Source organism: Myotis lucifugus, unplaced genomic scaffold (assembly GCF_000147115.1).
Source record: "Myotis lucifugus unplaced genomic scaffold, Myoluc2.0 scaffold_15, whole genome shotgun sequence".
NCBI classification, from domain to species: Eukaryota; Metazoa; Chordata; class Mammalia; order Chiroptera; family Vespertilionidae; genus Myotis; species Myotis lucifugus.
The window spans coordinates 10,025,083-10,049,435 of NW_005871063.1; the positions used below are offsets into that span (position 1 = coordinate 10,025,083).

General features: G+C 35.0%; 1 protein-coding gene across 1 annotated transcript in view; it reads right to left on the reverse strand.

The window, feature by feature from the left end:
* DGKB (diacylglycerol kinase beta) overlaps window positions 1-24,353 on the reverse strand; it is a 508,498-nt gene that overhangs the window by 227,864 nt on the left and 256,281 nt on the right. Inside the window, exon 22 of the mRNA XM_023750675.1 lies at window positions 1,509-1,573. Coding sequence (XP_023606443.1) covers window positions 1,509-1,573 — 65 coding nt within the window. The remainder of the gene's footprint in view (window positions 1-1,508; window positions 1,574-24,353) is intronic.

Genomic DNA, 24,353 nt, shown 5'->3' on the forward strand with positions numbered 1-24,353 from the left:
TTTACTAAAAAATCAGAAAGGATCTCACTAATCATGAAACTAATTACTATGATGGTTCTCATATACAGTAGTACACTAAGGTCTAGAGTTGAAAAAATCTAAACCAATTTTGACCTTTTAACAATATTTTTATGAACCTACATGTAAGAAAATTATGTCAATATATGGTGACATTATTAAAATAAATATAAGGATTTTCAGAGGCAGTTGTCTAATAAGTGGTCTTGTATGCATACATATAAGCATAAGTGATGGATGTGGACAATAGGGGGTGAGGGTGAGGGCAGGATTGGGGGGATGAGGGGACATTGGAGGGATAAGGACACATTTGTAATATCTTAATCAATAAAGGGGAAAAAATATCTGAAGGGCTACTATCTGAAAGAAAGAACAAACTTATCCTGAACTCTTCCAGGGACCAAAGTTAGGAATAATGAGTAGAAATTTTAGAAAAAAGTTTCTTTGGACTTAATAAAACAAAAAAATATTATAGCAGTTTAAAATTTTAATTCGTTGCCTCATGAAATAAAAAGCTTTCCATAAAAAAATACAAATAAATAAAAAATAAAATTCATGACACAATATCAACCAAACCAAATACAGAGACCATAGAGTCTTTGGCTCTGAACATTAATATATGTGATTCTGATTATGAATTTGAAACTTCATGAAATGAACAGTAGAAATGGGTATAACTGAAGCCAAAGATAATTCACTTCCTCTGCCCCATTTTTCCGGAGAGCAGCGATAGCCATATTTCCTTCTAGAAATGGGAGGATGCGAAGCCAAAGCTTTTCCTATTTCCTTGACTATCAGAAAAAGTGTTGATGTCTACATGTTAGAGAGGAAAATATCACATATCATATAGTGGCTAGACTAATTTTGGTCATCAAAGCTTTTCTCCTTTAAGGAAAAGTTTTTAAAGGCCTGGGGTAGCGGGGGCGGGGGGGCGGGGGCGGGGTGGACTGGAAGGGGTCAATGGGGAAAATAGGGGACATGATTTCAACAATAAAGATTTAAAAAAGAATAAGGTACTTCATTAGCATTGATATTTCTCTGGTTCACTTTCCACTTAGTTGAGGCCAATATTGGACACACAATATAAGGATTAGAGTCCCACCATGATATTTATGTAATACACAGTTACTCAGCATTATCAAATCAGAGGCCCATGTTTTTCCTTTGGGATTTGGTAGGATCAAACCTTCCTATTAGCGATGTAAAGACTTCAGTACATCTTAATAAAATATTATCTTCACCTTATACTCAAAATCTTTCTTTTCAGCTCATGACAATGGACTATAGATGAACACGTTGCATTTCCCATTATGACCACATTAAAACCTAAGGGGAAAGTTTGAACTCATTTACACATTTGTCTTTATGCTTACACACCAAGCCTTATTCAGTTATTATATGTGAAATATTTTACACCATATGGTGATCAATTTTATGACATAATTTATTAACAGCAACCATAACCATAAATTTTATCATTTGTATCTTACCTACTGTTGAATTTCTCTGGGTGTTTTTCTCTCATGATGTGGAATCTGTGTGCAATGGAGGCATCCTAAGGAGAGAAACAGAAAAGAAGAGCAGGACATTTTAGGATCCTATTGTTTTATGGAAATTAAGATAAAAACGTTCATGAATAATATTTTGTTTTGGATTTTTTTGTTTGTTAATCCTCACCGGAAGATATTTTCCCATTGATTTTTAGAGAGAGTGGAAGGGAGGGGGAGAGACACAGAGAGAGAAACATCAATGTGACAGAGACACATGATTTGGTTGTCTCCCACGTGCACCCAGCCCTGGAGCCTGCAACCAAGGTACATGCCCTTGACTGGAATCAAACCTAGGACTCTTCAGTCCATGGGCCAATGCTCTATCCATGGAGTCAATCTGCAGTGATGGCAAACCTTTTGAGTTCGGCGTGTCAGCCTTTTGAAAAACCCTAACTTAACTCTGGTGCCGTGTCACATATAAAAATTTTTTGATATTCGCAACCATAGTAAAACAAAGACTTATATTTTTGATATTTATTTTATATATTTAAATGCCATTTAACAAAGAAAAATCAACCAAAAAAATGAGTTCGTGTGTCACCTCTGACACGCGTGTCATAGGTTCGCCATCACTGGGCTGGGGGATGAATAACATTTTGAAGTTAACTGCTTATTAACAATAGCATTGCCAAGAAGATGTTGTGAAATTAGGCAAAAATATGTAATTTACATTTCTGTGCAAGACTGATTTATGTCACCATTTCACCATTGGTCACTTGTCATATTTACTTCTAGGAATTGATTTCTACTTCACTTATATATCCCCTTTAATAACTGGCTCTGGCCTCATGCTCCAAGTATGAATAGATAGAGCATATGAACATAAATGTTAAAAATTAGTTGAAAATATTGTTATTCCAGAGCCGGAAGGATGGCCTAAGTGAAGAAATGATGAGGTAGAAAAGCTCTTAGTCCTTTGAAAGTAATTATGATAAAGAGATAGTATGAGGATGCCTATCTAGTCAAGGCAAATATACTACATGACTTCAAAGTTTGCTAAGAGCATTTTGGATGTGTCATTATTAGTTTTTTGTTCCACAAGCAACTTTCTGACATATATATCTTACCTTGTTCAAGAAAAATCAACAAATAGAAAAATTTCTTTTTGGAGAATTGGTGACAAGTGTAACTAGGCTCTAAGACCCCAAATTCATGACTTCTGAATTCTAATAGATGTTTCTTCCTTTTAGGAAATCCATTCAGAGTTTCTTTATTTTTTTTTAATTTTGAAAAATCAGAGTTTCTATGAGACAGAATTGCACTGAGTGTGATAGATTGGTGGATTACTATGATTCAAGCTTTTCAAGTACAAACCATTCTTGCTGACTTTTAACAGTAGTCCCTCTTATTCCAAAGGAGATATTTTCCCATTCTTCATCTACACATGATTAATCACTTCAATGAGAAACTAATATATTTAGCAGCCATCTCAATAGAAACCGGGCTATTGTTGTGATTAACTGTTAATTCTGTTTCATAGTGGAGATAAAAAAGAAAAACCAAACACAAAGGCAGTAAAGAAGTTATGTATTTGAGAGAATTTTGAAAACACTAATCAAGGACTAAAAGTCTAATGAATGAAATGAAAAGGCTAATGTGCTTATTCATGCATAACAAAGCATGAGGCACAACAAGAGAGGGACCAATGCCCACTGCAGATGGCAGAGCATTGCTTTTCCCTACAAGATAGAGCCGTGACAGAAATGCAATTTTTATGTACACTTTAGCCTCTAAAAGTTGTTGAGTAATTGAATTAGAATTACAATCCACAGTGAAAAGAATATAAAGATATGGATGAGTACAAATGTTCTAAGATATAACTTTGTTATGTATACATGGTCAACTTCCTGGTTTGCTATGAAGCAGGAAAATCAAGATGGTTCACTTTTATTGGTCCAATAGTATGAAATTATAGAAAAAATCTTGGCTTAACTATTTATGATATATTATGCAGCATTATCATTCATTGATTTAAAAAAATAATTTATTTTGACTTTAACACTAATCTGGTCCAAAATCAATTTAGAATACCTCATAATTAAAAGGATACATCCAGCAGAACAATAAAACAAAAGCAAAGGAATATGAATCAAGTACCAAGAATGAATGATCAATATTGGTTATCCATAGGGAGACTATCATTGAATTTACTTCTGTTTGAATTATTTGTTTCTGCAAATTTAGAGAACTCAGACTTTTAAAAATAGATTGTATAGCATAATTTGCTTTATAAGCATATATTTTTTTCAATAACAAAGCTCTTCCCTTGCAAAGGAAGATAAACAGGGATGGAGGGCGGGGGTGGGGGGAGAGAAGAGTATCAAAAGAAGACCATTTAAGTAGACTGGACTATAACTGAGCAAACTCCTAAAAACCGACTATTCAATAGCCAAGATAAACTTAATGTTAGCTCTACCTCCAACATACTTAGGCAATGGATCATGCAGTAAATAGAGGGAAAATGAAAGACGACTGAGGAACACTGGCATGCCTTTTCCTTGTATTGAATGGGTTCCACCACAAAAAGAGAGCTGGCATTGCTGACTCCAGAATTGATAATGAACAATGACAGCAGGTGTTCATTTGGATAAGAATTCAGACCAAATTCTCATGGGGGCCTGTCCCTTTGGCATAATCCCAAGAGGCTTGAAAGAGAACTGCCAAATGCTATAAACTTATCCAGCAGCTATATTTTGGACTCTCCAAAAAGAGAACAAATAAGAAAAAGCTAAAATAGTGTTGTTGCTTTCTTTCATATAAAGTTTGCTCATTCTGTCTCCATGTACTGCAATTCTTAGGAAACAAATTAAATTAGCATCTCTTACCCACCCTAAAATGGACAAACCATGAATTCAGACAGAGTTCACTTCCAAGACTGGTGACTTTGAGCAAATTGTGAGTCACAGCTTTGTTATCTTTACAAGGGAATGAATACTGGTACCGCTTTATAGTATTGTAGTGAAGATATTTGGATATTATTCTGTATAGCAAATGGAATAGTATTCCTAATGTGATGGGAACTTTAGATCCTACTAAGAACCATATGAGAAAACATAATTAAGTAGGAAAATACATCTTTTCAAAAGATAGGATATGCTATTAAAAATATTCCAACACTTCCAAAATTTATGTATCAAGCCATATGTAATCCAAATACCAAAAGATTTGGCCAGGTACTTAAAGCAACTTGAATAAAAAATGATATTGAAAAAATATATAAAAAACAAATAAAAATGATATTGATTTTATCTAAAACTATTAAACTTCTAAATAACCATCAAATTTTTTAAAAAGAGTAAAATAATTAAGGAAGGTGTCTCCAGTTCAATAAGATATGAAAATGTGTTATAAAACTAGAATAATTAAAATAGTTTGTCTTTATGTCTTTCATCAAAGAGGGAATGTAAATGATATACACCAATAGTATTTTCTGTGATCTATTTAGGTTTTCTGTCTGTACATAAATTAAGATAGTAATTTTCATTTATTAATCTGTAGTGGGCTCAAGCCCTCTATTTTAGTTGGCCAATAGTGGGGCATATTAGACATTCTTATTCTTTCACACATATGTAGGTGGCCTCATATGCCAGACCCACACACACACGAAGCTAACCAAAGGAACTTTCCAACATCCTGCTGTCATCAAACCTAACATGTTACTGTTTCCAAACATACCATCTCTTCTGTTATAATAGAAGTTCCCTTCCTCCATCCTAACCCAATTCCCTGGGCTTGTGCTGGGATCCTATCCCTTCTCAATCTCTTAGAAACCACAATTCATCAAGAATTTATATCCTTCGTCTTCTGTACTTCATCCTCTCCCTCTCTATGGGCTCTTTTCCCTTAACATTCAAATTGCTTAGGTATTAATAATGTAAACAAAAATCCCTTAACCTACTGTGCCTGCAAATTCTGGCACTTTCTACCTTTCACCCAGACTTCTTAAAGATCCTGACTAGAATGTCTGATTTCACTTCTTTTGTCTTCCTAACACACTGCAGGGGGCCTTTCTACTTCACTACTTAAAATTACTGACTGTGACTTCTAACTTTGCCTCCACTACTATCCTAATGCAGTGTGTAGTGTAACTCATCATTCTATTATAAATTATATCCTTGACCTCTTGGCAATTTTTACCCAATTTCTTTTCATTTCTTCCTTCTTTCCTTCCTCCCTTTTCTCCTTCCTTCCTCTTTCTCAATGTTCTCTTACCTTGACTCGAATCAGAACAATTCCTGGTTTTCCTCCTACTTTCCAGTTCAGTCTCTCTCACTTGGCCAGCTACTTCTCTTCTACCTGTCTCTTCAGTAACGGTCTTCCTTGAGATTCTGCTCTCACATACTTTTTTTTCTAACTCTACACAACGGAGAGAAAAGGCCTGTAATCATGTTAGGGAGTTGATACTAGATTCTAAAAATAAGAAATCATGGAAATGGTTTAAACAGGGCATCATATTTGCAGTTTGGAGCAGTCACTTGGATACTGTATAGATGATTTATTTGGTGGGCTCAATATTGAGGAAACATAAAATAACTGCTGAATTAGACCAGTAGTAGTATGTATTTATGGAGAAGAAGGTACTTATTCATGAAGTAGTTAATAGATAAATACTGGCCTTAATGATTGATTGAACATTGATTGAGTGCTAAGAGGAAAGGAAAGGATCAGAAATGACTTGCTGGTGTGTTTGGTTTGGGTAAATGGATTGATATTGTGCCTCCTGCTGTGATAGAAAAATGAATAGGAAGTTCAGCAGAGATGACAAGGTCTTCTTTGATCACACTGAAGCTTTTTGCCTAACTTTTTGTTGAAATTTAAAATCTAGTTTTAAAAAGTGCACACAAAGATCAAATGGACACAACTGTGTTACCCACATCCAGATTTAAAAATTAGCACATTTGATGGCCTGTTAAATACAGTCTCTATAATGAGAAACTGAGTTTTAGTCCTTTAACATTTCCTATGGAATCTTGACTTTGACTCAAAGATTATTTATGAACAGCATACACAACCTGGTTGGCATGGCTCAATGGCTGAGCGTCGACCTATGAACCAGGAGGTCACGGCACATGCTCAGGTTGCGGGCTCCATCTCCAGTGTGGGGCGTGCAGGAGGCAGCCGATCAATGATTTGTTCTCATCATTGGCATTTCTATCTCCCTCTCCCTCTCCTTTCCTCTCTGAAATCAATGAAACATATATTTTTTAAAAAAGTAGAAACACACATACACAAAGAATAATAGCTGCTCTCAAATAATATGGTAAAATATGTCTGTTGACTACAGTTATTGCCTATGTCTTTGAAAGGCTGAATGGCTAAAAGCCTGCTTAAAATTACTTATGGAATCCATGAACTTATGTGATTATAATTATATGATGCTGTGTGTCAATAACTTTCAAATAAGTAAGCCAGTAGTGGAATAGATTGATGGTTAAAGAGAATATTAGGGGACACTGTGTTAACCAGAAAATATTAAGAATATTAGAATCTCAAATAAAAACTTATATGATATGTTGCTATAATATGAACAAAGTCATTTCTTTCCAGAACTTATCTTCCCTTTCAAAATAGCCAATAATAATCAATATTTAGATACAAATTTTAAATTAAATATATGAACACATTTATGTAATGTTTATGACGATGAGTAATTTTCATTTTGGTACTTCAATAGTCCAATGTTAGTTTTTTTATCTGATATAGGTTAAATAAACAACCAGTTAATTTTTCATAGGGAAAATATCAAAGAAACTAGCAATTTGGAATAAAATAGTCCTTATTAGAATCCTTTCTCTGTCACTTGCTAGCAGTAGGATCCTATGAAAACTGTTTCCCCTGTCTGAGGTTATGGTAAGAAATAAGGAAGGAAATAGTTTCATAAATAAGTCAAACTAATACCTACAATATAGAGGATATTCAATATCAGTGATGATTATTTCCTTTTCATTATATTTGGATATGCTAACGTAAAACTTGTCTCTGGAAATTTATTATAAGTGTCAGATTTCTGATTTTATAAGTTATGAGATTTTTAAAATACTTATATGTATTATCTTTTAAACATAACAGTGAAAAACAGCCTTCACTAGCAAGTTGCATATGAGTTTAAAAAAAAACACTTCCTAATTTTTCTTTAGTAATTTCGTTCATGAAAATTTGATACAATTGTTGGTTTTATCCCTGGATTTTCCTTATCTTTCCAGCAATTTTTTAAAATAAGTATTTAAAAATATGCTATATATTTCTTTAAAGACCTTTGTTGAGTGATATTGGGGCCTATTTCATTGACAGTTTTGATGAGAGACCAAAGTTATTAAGAATTTCACAGCATGAGCCCAGCTGGTGTGGCTCAAGCAGTTGAACATCGACGTAGGAACCAAGAGGTCACTGGTTCGATTTCTAGTCAGGGCACATGCCTGGGTTACAGTTCCCAATAGGGGACATGCAGGAGGCAGCCATAGATGTTGACACTTCTCTCTCATGGATGTTTCTATCTATCTCTCAATTCCTCTCTCTCTAAAAAGTCAATAAAAACATATTTAAAAAATATATTAAAAATTTTTACAGCATGAGAAAATGATCCCAAATCACTAAACACCAAAGCCTTTCACAGGATTGTTCTCTTGATCCCTGGCCACCATTTTCTCCAAACTCAGTCTTAAATTTGCCCTATCTTTGCTTACACTATGTTTGCTTACACTCTCCCTTTAAAAGAAAAATGATTTGAGAGAGGAAGAGGGAGAGAGAAAGAGAGAGAGACAGAGCCGCCTCCCACACATTCCCTACTGGGGATCCAGCCCAAAACCTTGGCATATGCCGTGATCAGGAATGGATTCTTTGACCCTTAGGTACACAGGATGATGCTCAACCAACTGAGCCACATAGGCCAGGGCTGATTACATTCTCTTTTCAAGTTTTCAACTATTCTGATAAAATCTAATTCAATATCTGCAGCCTTGACTGCTCTCTTCATTCAGTTTGATGTGTCCAAACCCATGTTTTATATTGCCATGAATGCAATATGATGAAAATTCAAATTCAACATTATCTTTTCCCCAAAAATGGATCCTTTTCTCAAAACCGTTATTTGCATCAGTGATGCCATCGTCCAACTCCTAGCTCCTCAGGTTCAGAATTCAGGTTATTTATGATTTATCCCTTTTTTCCTACATTTAGTCAATAACCACCCTGTCAATCTACTTGTTATCCATTTCTATTGTCCTTGTCTTAGTCCAGAATTGATCACATCTCACCTAAACTACTACAGGGATGCACCAAATGGTTTTTCCTTAAAATAATACAACATAATAATATAATCCATCCTAAGTACTATTACTTATTTAAATGTAATAATTACTGGTGCCATCAAAGTTCCAAATTTGAGCTTAGCTATTAAGCCCTTCCATCTCTGACCACTCTACCATTCAAAACCTATTTATCTATAGGACTCTATTCAGATATTTGCAAATATTTAGATCTACTTGATTTATTTCTACTCCCACAATTCATCTGTTTCTAATTAACAAATATTTTAATCCCCTATGCCATTATAAAGTAATTTCACAAACACAAAACTGTTGTGAATACCTCATGTTATTATTGATTCTGTACACTTAAGACATGTGTCACCTCAAAAAGTAACACGTCAAGAAATTTAAGTCATTTTGGTATTTCACATTCAATAGTAAGAAAAATCACAATAATATTACATATTTATGATACCTGGAAATAAGATAGCTAAACTTGAAGAGTTAAAATAATAAAAATATTTTAATTATACTATTTGTATATTGCAACAAATAATAATAACCACAGTCAAATTTTGCAAAAGGTAAAACTATTCAATGTTATATAGACTTAACCATTGCCAATACATCTATTTTGAATGTTAATCAATGCACACTCTGATAGAGACATAATTGCCTATGTTGCTATTTCTGATAAAATAGTTTTATATAAATGTTTTTAGCAAACTGGTTCTATGATTAGAAAAATATAAATTTCCAATTATGTTTATTTAAATAAATTATGGGTAAAAAATGGAGTTTCATGTTCCCATTGCTATTTGCAACCTTAAAAGAAGAGACAGTAACTCTTGCTAATCCATGGGTACGAATAGTATAATGTCTTCTAGGATTTAGTACTTACCATAAAAAATTTTCCCATATAAAATTATTACTATTCACTCTAAGAAGAGAAAAAATAATCATCACATAAATACATGACATGGCTATGTACACATCAGAGCAATTAAAGAGAACTGTGATCTTAATCAAATGCCAAATCCAACATAAGACCTAATATAGGTACATAGCTGCTAAAAATTCTATATTATTTTGGCACCAACATATTGGTTTCAAGCTTTTAAGGGCTGTGAATATTTAAAATGTAGGAAAATGTTACTTTATAATGTAAAATTATAAAGTCCCTTTGCTTAGAGCAGCTGTATAACTAAGGTGTGTTGTCTTATGGAAGTTTTCCTTAAAAGAGTATATTTTTATATTACATTAATTTAGAGTTTTAGCCCATTTACCACTTTATATATTAACTAGAGGCCCAGTGCATGAATTTGTGCACAGGTGGGGTCCCTTGGCCTTGGGCAGCAATCGGAGCCAATTGGAGCTGTCTCACCCAGTCCAGATGGGGGCTGATGGGGGCCAGCCAGCTGGGGAGGGACTGTGGGAGGGCTCCAGAGTGTGTCTGGCCCATCTCATCCAGTCCCAATCAGCCAGACCCCAGCAGCAAGCTAACCTACCAGTCAGAGTGTCTGCCCCCTGGTGGTCAGTGCGCGTCATAGTGACTGGTCAAGCAGTCAACCAAAGGTCGAGAGATCTGTCAGACACTTAGCATATTAGACTTTTATATATACTGATATACTATTTTCATTTATTTAGTGTTTTATAAAATGAACAAATTTTATTTTATAAATATATTTTTACTGATTTCAGAGAGGAAAGGAGAAGGAGAGAGAGATAGAAACATGATTGATGATGGAGAATCATTGATCAGCTGCCTCCTGCATGCCCACAACCCAGACTTATGCCCTGACTTGGAATTGAACCATGACCTCCTGGTTCAAAAGTCAATGCTCAATCACTGAGCTATACTGGCTGGGCTAAAATGACCAAATTTTAGATGCCTAACTCCAATGTGTCAATAGCTTGAGATGATCTATATTTAATACTTTAAATGGATTTTTTTGGTTTTAATTGAGGAGCCCACTACCCAAAAAAGATTTTTTTAAAAAGTACTGTTTTGCAAATCTAAGAGTATAAATTTAATCTAAACTTTAGTTCATATCTCTTTTCAAATAAGTGACATTTATAAAAATGGTTTTCACTTACGAATTACAAGCACATAAATTATTCTCACAAACAAAATATTATGTGCCACCTTGGAGAGAAATGTTTTGCTAGGCAAAACATCACTGACTGTCTGACATCAAATATGCAAAGTGAATAAAAGGATGAAAGCGCCCATGATATTCAAAATTATACATTTGTAAAGTACTACTTTGCTTCCATGGTTTAGTTAAATCATTTTATGTATGTCAAATTATAAGCCACTCTTTTGCTCTCATGTGAAATGAAAATACAGACACTAAATCACTATGTAGTGCTACCAGTGTTTGCAAGCTTAGTGGATGTGGGTGATAGGGCTTCATGATAAAGCTATCCTCCTGGTTAAAAAAAAAAAGCTCTTGAGAAAGGCAAAGGTATTAAGGGGTCCTTTAAGTCAGATTTGATAGTATTATTGATTTCTATCACAATCAAATTATTTATTTTTGTCATTTAAATGAAAAGACTAGATATATATTTTTTTTATATTTCAGGTTGATGCATGAGTCTTTAAAAGTAGTTGTCACTAATTAGTGACACCATACAATCAGAGACAAATCCTTTCTGATACACACAATGGAAAAGAATTTAATAAGCGAATACCTAAGAATCTATAATACCTTTACACAAAGAGAACTATAATAATGGTCAACAAATGGCTTTTTAAAACTGCACCATTTGTCACTAAATACACTGCCATTACAATAAGAAACCTTTTGTGCTTTAAAAGGGTATGTTTCTCTCAGTAAAATATTTATGCTTTTAGCAATTACCAGACTATATAGCTCATGCACAACAATTTCACTGTTATTGCATAAAATTGTAAATTATTTCTTTTAAATTATTAATGCAATAGAAAAGAAAGAATTTTTTTCAGGCTAAAGTCTTTTGAAAGGACAGCAAAATAGATTAAACAAAACCAAGATGACAATTTCAGCATTTAAAACCTACACATGATAATTCAAACAAATGTTATGACATTTAAGATAATGAAACCCTTCATTTATTCTACTATCTGGTATGAGTTTTATTTCACATATAAGGAGTCAGAACAGATGTCCAAATATTATAATGCCAAAAGAAAGTTAGGACATATCTTGATTAATACCCTAGGAGCAGCCTGTAGTGTCTCTTTAAAACTGGCATACAGTACCTTAAAACAACTATTCAAAATCTGTTCTAGGAAATATAGCTAAATAAAGCATCCCCAAGACAAAAAGAAAACAATAAAACTCAGTATAACCCTTTTAGCAATGTAAGTTGCATATTATTGACAGACCATTCATTGCAATCAGCAAATGATTAATTGCAAATTTGTTGCTAAGTTGACAAAAAGAAAAAAAAGGCAAGCTTCAGGCTACTGTTAAAGAGGAAAAACTTATGTTAAAAATGACTGGAGACTTTTTGTAGTGAATTAATGCTAATCAATATGCTTGTTGACTACACATTGGAATAATGACTTCCTTAAATAGCAGAGGTCCCCATTATTGTAGACATTCAAATTAATATTTAACCTACTGACTTGCACTTTAAAAATTTATGGAAGCAGGATTTCCCCCCTTACCTTAAGGAAAAAAATAGTCCATGTTTTATCAAACATGAGCATGAGATTTGGTTTTCAATTTCAAATGTAGATTGCAGGATAATGCCCATATGGTCAAACTTATAGTCACTGCCTGAAGCAATTTGCTCTTGGAGTTTTAAAGATAAACCTCAGTGACATATTAAAAATATAAAAGGTGATAAGACAGTAAGATGGATGGGAATTGGTTTCTTAATTACAAGTGGCTATTTCTTTGCAAACAGCAACTTTTCAGATTCTTTTACTCTGATCAGAGCAATTTGAGTAAAAAAAAAAGTGCTGTGGTATGTATTACAATGCTTTGTTCAAAATGAACATTTTTATCAAAGTAGCTTTCAAAGTCATTTTTAAATATTTTTAAAATTTATTTCAAAAAGGGAGAAGGAGAGAGAGATAGAAACATCAATGATGAGAAAGAATAATTGATCGGCTGCCTCCTGCATGCCCTACACTGGAGATCGAGTCCACAACCCGGGTATGTGCCCTGACCAGGAATTGAACTGTGACCTCCTGGTTCATAGGTCGTCACTTAAACATTGAGCCACACCGGCCATGCTTCAGTCATTTCTTGAATATATATTTATTGAGCACCTACTATGTGTCAAACATTGTGCTAGATTCCAAGTTGACAAAATTAAATCTTAGTTCTGTGCTTAGGAAAATCAAATATTTATAAATCTTTTCTGCCCTGTCTTATTTTCTTTAAAGCTTACTGGGGATGCATCAGTGGTGAAGAAGCAGGAACCATACTCTGAAGTTCTTGAAAACAGCAGAAACAATATCTTTGCAGAAAAGAGATTATCCTTCAGCTATTATAGTAACTTAATTACTACTAAAATTATGTCAGTAATTATGCAGTCCCATTTTTGGCAACATATCAAAAAAAATCAATATACCTAATAGGAATATATCTCTAAAAATATGTGAGGGTACTTCAAGGTGTAGATTGTATAAGGTGGGAGAGTGGTAAGAAGAGTGAGCATGTTTAGTTTTCAACACAAGCCCTCCAAACTGACACTGCATTATACTTGTGGGAAAACTACACCAAATTCTGCACTCCATTGTCCACATCACAGTGAATATCTCCCATGGCCAAATCTACGCTCCTGGGTTCTTCAACACGGTCCGGAACGGAATGTGTCATAGTCCTCAGTACACATCCGGTCAAATGGCCCAGTGCTAGTAGGCAAGAATTGAAACTTGGCTGGATCACCCGGAAGAACAGTAACTTACTGAAGTTACTGAAAGACTGAATATTACTCTACATATAGTTGAGCAAACTGAGGTGCAACCATGTTAGGTAGATTGTACAATACTGCAAAACCAATGTATGGTTTCAGCTTATATTCAAATCCAGTTCAATTGCCTGTCTCTGCTCCAGAGGATGGCAATATCACCAACATGGAAAGAAATGCCATCTATTACCCGGTGCCACTTACGTAAGGACGACAGATATCCTAATACTACTAAAACCCACAATAAGAGTTTTGTTGTGCATTTAAATTTATTAATAAAACCATACATTTAATATGTCTTTACTTAGTTTAGATTTTTATGCCCCACTTGCATTGATTACATTCTTATACTTTTAAAATATATGAAGAAGTGATGATGATTTATTCTCTCTGAAGGCTTTAAATCCAGTTTAGTACTATGTTCCACTTCAAAAGGTATATAATTTATATCTCCTCCTCCTTCATTTGTTAAAAATATATTTTAAAGCAAATAAACGTTGCCTTAGTGAAGCAAATTTGCCACCTTACATATTCTCCTTAATCACTTTTGTTGAAGATGCTTACCTTGCTTAATTTAAATCTCATTAAAATATATTCACAAACTTAAGTGCTCCGTTTTCAAAAATTGCTCCCCTAAGGATACATTGATATAACCAACTTAATTAACACACAATATTATAAACTCATAGCAATAAAAATTTAAAAGAAACAGTATATGTAACAAGCCACGGAATTTTTTAAAAAATTGAAATTTTTTTAGGAGAGTCGAGCTCAGAGATTCAGACTTAAATAACTTGTCTAAATGTTCGACCAGGAGTCAAAGTCTTCCCAATGAAAATGCAGGCATCATTCTTATTTTAAGATAAATCATATAAATACAGGTCTATAGGAAGTATTCTCAGGGAATCGCCATTTTTGCTTCAAAATGTGTACTATTCTGTCAGTGAGACCTAGAATTCATTCATAAGCACTTGTCAGCTTTTTGCCAGAAAGGACGAATAGGACTCAACTAATTCAGACTGCACAATAAGAAAATATTCATTAAAACAGTATGAAAATGTCAGAACTGCTAATTACTTTATACAGTAATATGCTAGTTCACTTACCTTAAATTTACTAATTGTTGCAATGTGGGAAATAAATAATAATTGCTAGGAAAGAGGAGGACTCACTTAGAAATGGAGCTAGAAGAGGAAGAAAAGACATTGGGTTTAAACATGGGGGTAAAGGTTTTAATTTGATTTGATTGACACTGGAGTACTCATCCCAAGTTCTTGAAGGGAGGGAGGAAAATTGAATTTCTTAGATAGGCCTCATTGTAAAAAGAGCTTACATTATTACTACATTAAAAAAAGCTTTTACATGGATTTCTGAAATGGTAACATGTAGCAAATAATGCCTCAATTTAGTTATACTTAAACTTATTTGCTGTTCTTATTACTGGTTTTTGAGCAGAATTATAACTTACTTTATTCTGGGATGGCCTATAGAAACTGTTTGAGGCAGAGACTTAGCTTTGGTGGGAAGCAAGTTTTTATTTCATTTAAAAATATATATGGTTTCATTTTTCAGTATGTTTTACACATTTGAAACTTTCAAAAGGAGGTTTGAAGCTACCATAATCTATATAGAAATCATTTTTATTGACTATCAATATCACTTCCAAAGGACCCATTTTGGTGTGACTCTTCTATCTTATGATTCAAGTCTTTTTGAATATCAAAAGTGAAAATGAAGGCATCCTTGAATTAGGGATAGACAAACGTAATCACCAAACCATAAATTTAGACTCTCATAGATCATCTTGTTTGAAAAGTCCTTTTACAAGCAAGCAAATGAGAGAAACACCATGTATGGAATGATTTGTAAGGAGTTAATGAGTGGGGGCAGAGCTGTGTCTCTTAATTCTTGGTGTACGCTCTTTACACCACATAATATAACTTTAATACCAAGCAATAAAGAAATGCCTCTGGAAAGTGAATGGCAGCAGTTGGCCTAGTGTAGTAAGATATAGGATGGAATAATTATATATTTTTCCACCTACTGAACACAAAAAGCTTAAGAACAGTCAGACCATGGCTCACCCAAGAATTTTCTCTCTGGCAGTGACAATGAGAAGAATAATTTCTTCTCCCAAGGTTAACCTCAAAGGTTAGAAAGCTGAATCAGGAGTATAACTCAACAGTCTACCTTTGTAGAGGTATTATTCATAAATTTGTTGTGGATATTGAATATTTAATACATCTTTCTGTTTCCCAATTGTATGTACTCCATAAAAATATTCTTAAGTATTTCTGACTTTTTATTTGCTGTAAATCAATATTAATTTCTAGGAATCAAACAGTGAACCTTATTCTTGTTTTTAATTTAATTAACATATTTGCCCTTCATAATTTTATTGTCCTAGTCAGTGGTTGGCAAACTGCGGCCTGCGAGCCACATGCGGCTCTTTGGCCCCTTGAGTGCGGCTCTTCCACAAAATACCGACTTCTGCACATGGGCCACGAAGTTTCAATCGCACTGTACGTGCGCGCCCGCACGTGGTATTTTGTGGAAGAGCCACACTCAAGGGCCAAAGAGCCGCATGTGGCTCGCGAGCCGCAGTTTGCCGACCACTGACTAGACTATATTTTACTTTAAGTTTTATTTTTAAAATAAAAATGTTCGTAAAGCCCTAGCCAGTTTGGCTCAGTGGATAGAGTGTTGGCCTGCAGACCGAAGGATCCAAGGTTCGATTCTGGTCGAGGGCATGTACCTTGGTTGCAGGTTCCTCGCTGGCCTGGGCCCTGGTCAGGGCTCGTGCAGGAGGCAACCAAGTGATGTGCTTCTCTCACATTGATATTTCTCTCTGTCTTTACCTCATTCTTCCATTCTCCCTAAAAACCAATGGAAAAATATCCTCGGTGAGGATTAAAAAAATGTTCAAAAATTTTTCATATTTTTATTGACTAGTCTTTCAAGTGAAATTATTTGATCTTTCTCTGCACTTAAAAAGTGCTTATTTTTTTACTATAAATTAATTTATCATTAAATCCATAATATATGTTTGGTACTGAAGTCAGGGCTTGGGATAAAATAATGGACATTACTAAAAGTTCCTTGCTTTCCTGTTGATATCAAAACCTTCCTAAATTGAAATTATAAAAGTATAAGTAGTAACTCTAATAGCATTTGTAATGCATTTTACACTTTGTAAAATCTCACTTCCACCCTTTTAATTTCACTATCATTATTAACAATAATAAAAATAAAGTGTAAATGATATATACTACTCCTAAACTTAAGCTACCTGGTGGTATTGTAAGCATGGTGACCGGAAGAGTTGTTTTGGGGACTACATTGTTCCATCTTGTTACATGAAAGATATAAATGGTACCTAATGAACTCATGATACCATCCTACATTTTTCAAAAATTCCTAGGCAAAATGTTGAAAAGTATCACTTATATCTCCTAGTTGCTCATAAAAAAATGAGAGACAGAGAGAAATAAGGAAGGAACTTAAGTTTTCAAGCAAAACTTAGAGAGAATATTAATGAGCCAGGACTTGATGTGTTTGAAAATAAAACTGTTTGTCATCCTCAGTCCATCCTATTAAGATTCTCAAGAAATGACTTCAGGGAGAAGATAAAATCCAGGCACCACCAATGGCTCAAGACCACAAGGTTATAACTAAGATTCTTTATTAAAAATTCAAAAATATTTAACGTCCCACCTCGTAGTACTTCTAAGGCTCGTAAGTATATGTTTTATAGACTCTTTCAGTTAATAGAGTATTTAAGGATCTTAAGGACATCAGCTTCTAAGGCAACCCAAGTTAGAGAAAAGTCTATGCAAGGAGATATACAGGGATGGCTTTTGTCCAATTAAGTGGATTTGTAATTTGGCACATAGCAAGCACACAGTTTTCAAAGAAACTCTTCTAGTTGGGCTGAAAGGAACAGAAACAATTCGAAACGACAAGATGTTGTTGAAGCCCCAGCCTACTTTGGGAAGGTAGGAGGCTGAGAAAACTGCTTAACAGAAAACATACACAATCTTTTTTCTTTTTTTTTCCTTGAAAATAAATAGGGACTCAGATAGCAGAACTAAGAACTCAGAGAATCATCTCCAGATAGATGAACCGGGTACCTCTAGACAAGAAACTGGCAATATGTGCTCTGCTGGATTTCAGAATCGCCATGAAACACTGACTGCTATGTATTTTGGATTTCTCAGCTTTTTGAAAGGGAGTGTCTATGCTGTTATCCTATGCCGTTTTATGTTTGGTGTGTGCATGGGAGGTAGATAACTTGTATCGTTAGTTTTCAGGTCTCTATCTCAAGATGAATCATGCTCAAGGAGCTGTACCTGAGTAAGTACACATACAAACCTCATCTACTAGGTATACCTGGACCTGATAAAAATAAGGTTCTGGACTTTGAACTGATGCCATAGTGGGATAAGACTGTTGGGAGTCTTGAGAGATTGTGAGGATATTTTGCATATGGGATGGCCATAAGTCTGGGAGAGGAGCAGCAGGTTGGATGCTGTAGGTTATCTCAGCAGTGGCCGTCATTGACGCTACCCTTATCTGATTATGCATGTCATACCCCAGGGGAAGACAGAGTATTTCAATCTCCTTGAATCTGGATTTCACTAAAAGACTGCAATCAAAATGACATTCAAGGCCTGGAAAATTCCACCTGGGTCTCCTGGAAAGTATTTGAAATGTTTGCTTTTGGGGGACCCAGCCTCCATGTAAGAATCCCAACTAACTTGAGACCTTCATGCTGTGAGAATAGAGAGAGCTTCTCTCGCATCCTGGAGAGAAAAAGAAAAGACAAGCAGAACTAAGGTACCAGACATGTGAGTGAAGAAACTATTTTGGAATTAGATCCTTCAGGCCCAGCTGCCAGAGCGAATGTCACTGAATCAGAGATAAATCACCCACTGATCACTCTCCAAATTCCTGCCCTTCAAAACCATGAGCAAAATAAAACGGTTGTTTTAAGTCATTACATTTTGAAGTACTTTGTTATACAGCAATAGATAACTCTTTTTTATGAACAATATATATTTATTTATTTTTTTTTCAATATATATTTATTGATTGACTTTAGAGAAAGAGGAAGGGAGAGAAAAAGAAACACTCATTTGTTGTTCTACTTATTTCTGCGTTCATTGGCCATCTGGCCAGGGCCAACAGATAACTCTTACTAGTGAGTAAGCCAAACACACCTATACTCTCATTTCAGTATTCATTTTTAATTCTCAAATACTTTTGATAATAGTTATTTTTTTTGGTACTAAAATGTAATTTATAAAAAATGGGGTCTTAAATAGAGTTGACAGAATTGTAAGGATCACAAATTTTGATATTAAATTGACAAATTAGATTTAGGTTATCTGGGTTTTATAATTCCAGTTAAAATGTCCCATCACAGTGCATCCCAACTGCAAAATCCCGCTTGCCACTTGCACTAACCATTCAAAACTCAGCACAATCCCTACCATCTTTGGAAAACCTCACGCAGTATTCTGACTCTCAGACTCCCTTTCTCCTTCACCTAAGAGTCCTACCCTCAGCGTGAACTCTTTCCAATCTTCCCTTCAAGAATCATTTTACTTATAGAAAACGTTTGAGAAGCCTCGCTCTGCCCTTCTTTGACTTTTTACTTTCACTCCAGTAATTATTTTTTTGTCTTTTTCCCCTCCTGTGATCATATGCCTCTCCAGGACCTAATTTATGTAAGTGACTATACAAGGTGGGACAAAGGTAGGCTTACAGTTGTTGTATGGAAAGTAATATAATAATTAATAAATAATAATATAAAAATAAACTGTTTCATGTACTCACAACTGTAAACCTAATTTTACCCAGTCTGTGTGTAGTTGTGAGTCTTTGCTTTAGAAATGTCTGCATGCCTGTACCTCTACCTTTTTTATTACTCAATTTCTCAAAAACAAAACAAAACTTCTTATGTATTTCAATATCTGTATAAGACCTATTGTTGAGGCTCCCTAATATTAATTGTTCTAATAAAGCGACATGTTTGGTAAGACACGCTTCTTAAAATTCTTTCCCAAAATTCACTCCATATTTGTGACTATCTTCAACAGTAACTGATCAATCCTTCTCTATTACACTATCCTGAGAAGGAGATTGGGGTTTTTAACTGCTTTCTCTCTCCTATAACAATGCATGAATGATGTACATAATCTGAATTTCCACAATTTGAAACTTATATCATAAACTGTATTTGACTCATCTTTTTAAAAAATATGTTTTTATAGATTTCAGAGAGAGATAGAAATATCGATGAGAATCATCAATCAGCCTCCTCCTACACACCACCTACTGGGGATCAAGCCTGCAATCAAGGCATGCGCCCTGACTGGGAATCGAACCATCATGACCTCCTGGTTCATGGGATGATGCTCAACCAACTGAGCCACACCAGCAGGCTTGACTCATCTTTACGTAAAAAAGTGTTAATCATTTTATTAGATTGCGAATACACTCAAGGCAAAAATTAGATTTCAACCTAATGGTAAAGCTGCCCAATGCTCTTGTTATATGAAAGTGGTTTTCAAAGGTTAGTATTAATAAGATTAACTCAGACTTATTCAGTGGGTCTGGAATAGGGCAAAAATCTGTATTCCAGTTGCTTCTGGGGCAGATGGCGAGAAACTATACTATAAAATATTACTTTATGCAACAAGGATGAGATTCAAGACAATTTTCTACTGGTACTACAAGGTGGTGAGAGAGTAGAGGGCCAACTCCAGTTAGAAACCTTTATAGAAGTGCAGAGGTGAGCCAACACAGGCCTGACCTCCACAGGCACTGGGGATAAAAGGAGGGGACAGATGGAAGGTTAGCTCTTAAGTTCTGAAAACTGTTTTCTATTAAAGCTGCCTTAAAAAAATGAAAATGCACTGTTGTAAGCACTAAAACAAACACAACCAAAAAGATGTTTTCTTAACTGGGAAATTATGATGCGCAGTTATGTTTGGTATCTAAATGCAAATTTTGTATGTAGGCTGCATTTATGGAAGAACCGAAAACAACCATAATATACTATATCATAGTAGAAACACAACAAACTAGCTGTACTTGGCATAGTAATGATAAGCCCTTTAAATTAAATCTTTATGCAGATTCTATTTTATACTCCAAACTTTTCATGGAGCCTTGTGTAATTCTGATGTGTAAACCAACAAATAGATATGCTCTGTGTATTGAGTAGCCTGTTTGGGTACCAGCTGGCTTGGCTGCATGCCTTTCTAATGGTAATGAAGTCACACAGCTGCTAGGACAATCAGCTGGAGTTCAGATTATCACTTGCTAAATGGATATCCATTGACTAGCTTCTTATCCGGACTCATTAAAGTTCAGTATTGACAAATGAAGAGTGCTAGAGGTTTAGAGCTAAGAGGCATCTAGAAATGAACTTGTTGCCTTTTTCCCCCCTCATAGCTTTTCCTTGTGATTCACAGACCATCATTCATCTATTTGAGATGTGTGATTACTAATGCACTGTAAAATTTTAAGCACTCTTCCATTTACCGTTTTTAAAGTGAGTGAATGTTCTAAAGCAAGTAATCACATACATCAATTAAGTTGCAGTATATAAAACCAAAAAATATTGTGTGTTGTTTTTTTTTAAATATATTCTTATTGATTTCAGAGAGGAAGGAAGAGGGAGAGAGAGATATAAACATCAATGATGAGAGAGAATCACTAATTGGCTGCTTCCTGCACGCCCAACACTGGGGATCAAGCCTGTAACCCAGGCATGTGCCCTGACCTGAATCAAACTGCCCGTTTCAGAGGCTGACACTCAACCACTGAACCACACCAGCCAGGCTGTTGTTTTCCTTTAAACCAAATACAAAAAGACATAATTCCCACAAAAATGTACAGTTGATTTGAGATTTTTACATTGCAGACTTGTACTTGCAGGTATTTAGTGTATAATTTTTAAGATTTGACTCCTCAAAACAAATATGTCACTGCAAACTAAATTATTTCTCTCAGCCTAACAAATTAGGTAAAGTGATATGCCCAGATATTTCTGTAGGTCATTCCTAATATTTTCAAGTGTAAATGCTACAAAGCAGAACTTATGGCATTATTAAATGTATATTCTCTAGCTCACAGTGTATGCTACACTATGACTAACCACATTTCCTGGTAACTCTAAATAAAGCTTTTGGCAAAATCTTCTTATTAGAAAAGAACAAAATTCCAGGCCTCCTACAAACCTATAAATGTAAACTCACCCACATGAAGGATACTGTTCTGACTCCAGAGAGCATGCTCAGAGCAAGTCCAGACTTCCACGTAAAGTACATTTTTGGGGGAGGCAAAATGGTACACTCCTACAAAGTAGTCAAAAACTACTTCTTAATCATTACTTCAATGTCTTAAATGGAATAATTAAATTGTTTAGCTTCAAATCATTTATACAAAAAAAAGGTAGACAGTATGCCCTCAAATTGCACAGAATTGCACCAGGAGTCAGAAGATCTAGCTAACTCTGGGAATTTTTGAGAGTCACTTAATCTCTTTTTTGATCTGATAAGTAAAAAAGGAGTTTTCATTCATTCATTTATTTATCCATTCACAAAATGAAGGTGCACTGTACATGGTGTAGGTCCTGGGACTCAGAATTAGAAAGCCATATGCATACTTCTGAAGTGATCATACCTAGATTCCCTAGGGTCCCTGGCAATCCAAGACTCTATACCAGCCGTGGGCAAACTACGGCCCGCGGGCCGGATCCGGCCCGTTTGAAATGAATAAAACTAAAAAAAAAAAAAAAGACCGTGCCCTTTTATGTAATGATGTTTACTTTGAATTTATATTAGTTCACACAAACACTCCATCCATGCTTTTGTTCCGGCCCTCCGGTCCAGTTTAAGAACCCATTGTGACCCTCAAGTCAAAAAGTTTGCCCACCCCTGCTCTATACATTGGTAAATAGGATATCATTACTCCCTTGAATTTTCCATACAAAACAAAAAATTTTACTGTGGACTTTCTCTGCTATAGCAGAGGCCGTTGCTAATCCCTGATACTCTGTTCAATGCTCTATTTCCCAGCAGGTGGACCACTGACTAGCTCTGGCCAGTAGATTGGAAGTGGAGGTATAGGAAATAGGAGTAATAGGTGTCACTTCCAGCCATGACCAGGTATGTGTCCAATATATATATTTTTTTGCTCTCTTTCCACCTATAGGCTGGATGATGCCAAGGTGACACACTACTTACAATATGGCAGAGTTACTAGCTGCAAGTGCCTGGTGCCTGGGTTACTTAAAAGACATCTATCTATGTGACCCATGGACAAGATATAACTTCTTCTGTGGTAAGCCATACGTTTCTGAAGGCTTGTTTGTTGTTGCAGCATAACCTAGCATAGTGTGCTTAATTCAACAACTATGTAAATCTCACTCACTGGCATAAAAAAATTAAGATCAAGATATTTTTCAGTGCTTTTCATAACAACTACAAATCATAATTCCATTTTTCTTGAAAGATATTAAAATGCTAAGAAATAGGCTTACTCTTAAAGTTTAACTTAAGCTTTCCCTGGCCCTCAAAATTTAAGAGTAGCATTTAAGCTCTGATATTTTCTCCAAGGAATATCGCCAACTTTAATAAACTACTTAACTCCCTGGAGCATACTATCAGGAATGCTCCTGAAATATTAAATATGCCATGTAAAAACCTTGGTCTCTCACTAATCAAAATTTTGTTGAGTAATCCACATATGATTTAATGTTAAGTATGTCAAGCCATTTGGTATGTGAGGATGTTTTCATTTTGTACTTTGCAGAGGTTTCACAGTATTCTTATTTTTCTTGCCATTTGGGAGTGTCTGCGGATTCCATGTCTTTCTTCACCCTTTCTCCTCAGGTATCCACAGAAGGTCTTATGCTGAACCAATGTGGCGTCCCCTGAAGCAGGTTTCCTCTTTAAAATGCTACATTTTGCAGCATCCTATGTTCCATCCATCGGCATTCCATTATGTTGGCACAGGTCTGACCAACTTGCAAGCAGGCATAATGCCAAACACACAGATGGCATGAGGGAAAGAGCCAAAAAAAACATGTGAATCAACTGTGGGTATTGATGGCAGAGTTCCCAGACATGGAGGTCCAAACACTTGTCCATCCTGAGCTTATAGTACATACTTATAGATACACAGATTTGTCAACAACAATCTAGCACTGACAGATTAATTAAAAAAACACCTCAAAGCCACCTTTGGAGGATAACTACAGTGTAATGATTCTACAAAACCTGGTGTTCAGTCTTTAGTCTTTACCTAGGTGACTCTTCAAAAGAAAAGCAGGCAGCACATGTAAAAAAATTATTTCTAATAAAATAGTTCTGAATAAAGGAGAAAAGTGTTTCTTGGGTTTATTCATATATACTGTACGATAAAAACAGAAGACAAATGTCAATAAAGTATGCACTAGGATCAAAGGTTGTTTTGTACACGAGGCTTGAAATTGTGGTTCTATTAAATATTCATCTTTGACTCTTCTGCTTGTGTGATAAAAAATATATTGTTTTATAAACTAATAAAATTTAGTATCAGGATTAGACCTGTGAGCACATAAAATGGACAGTACAAG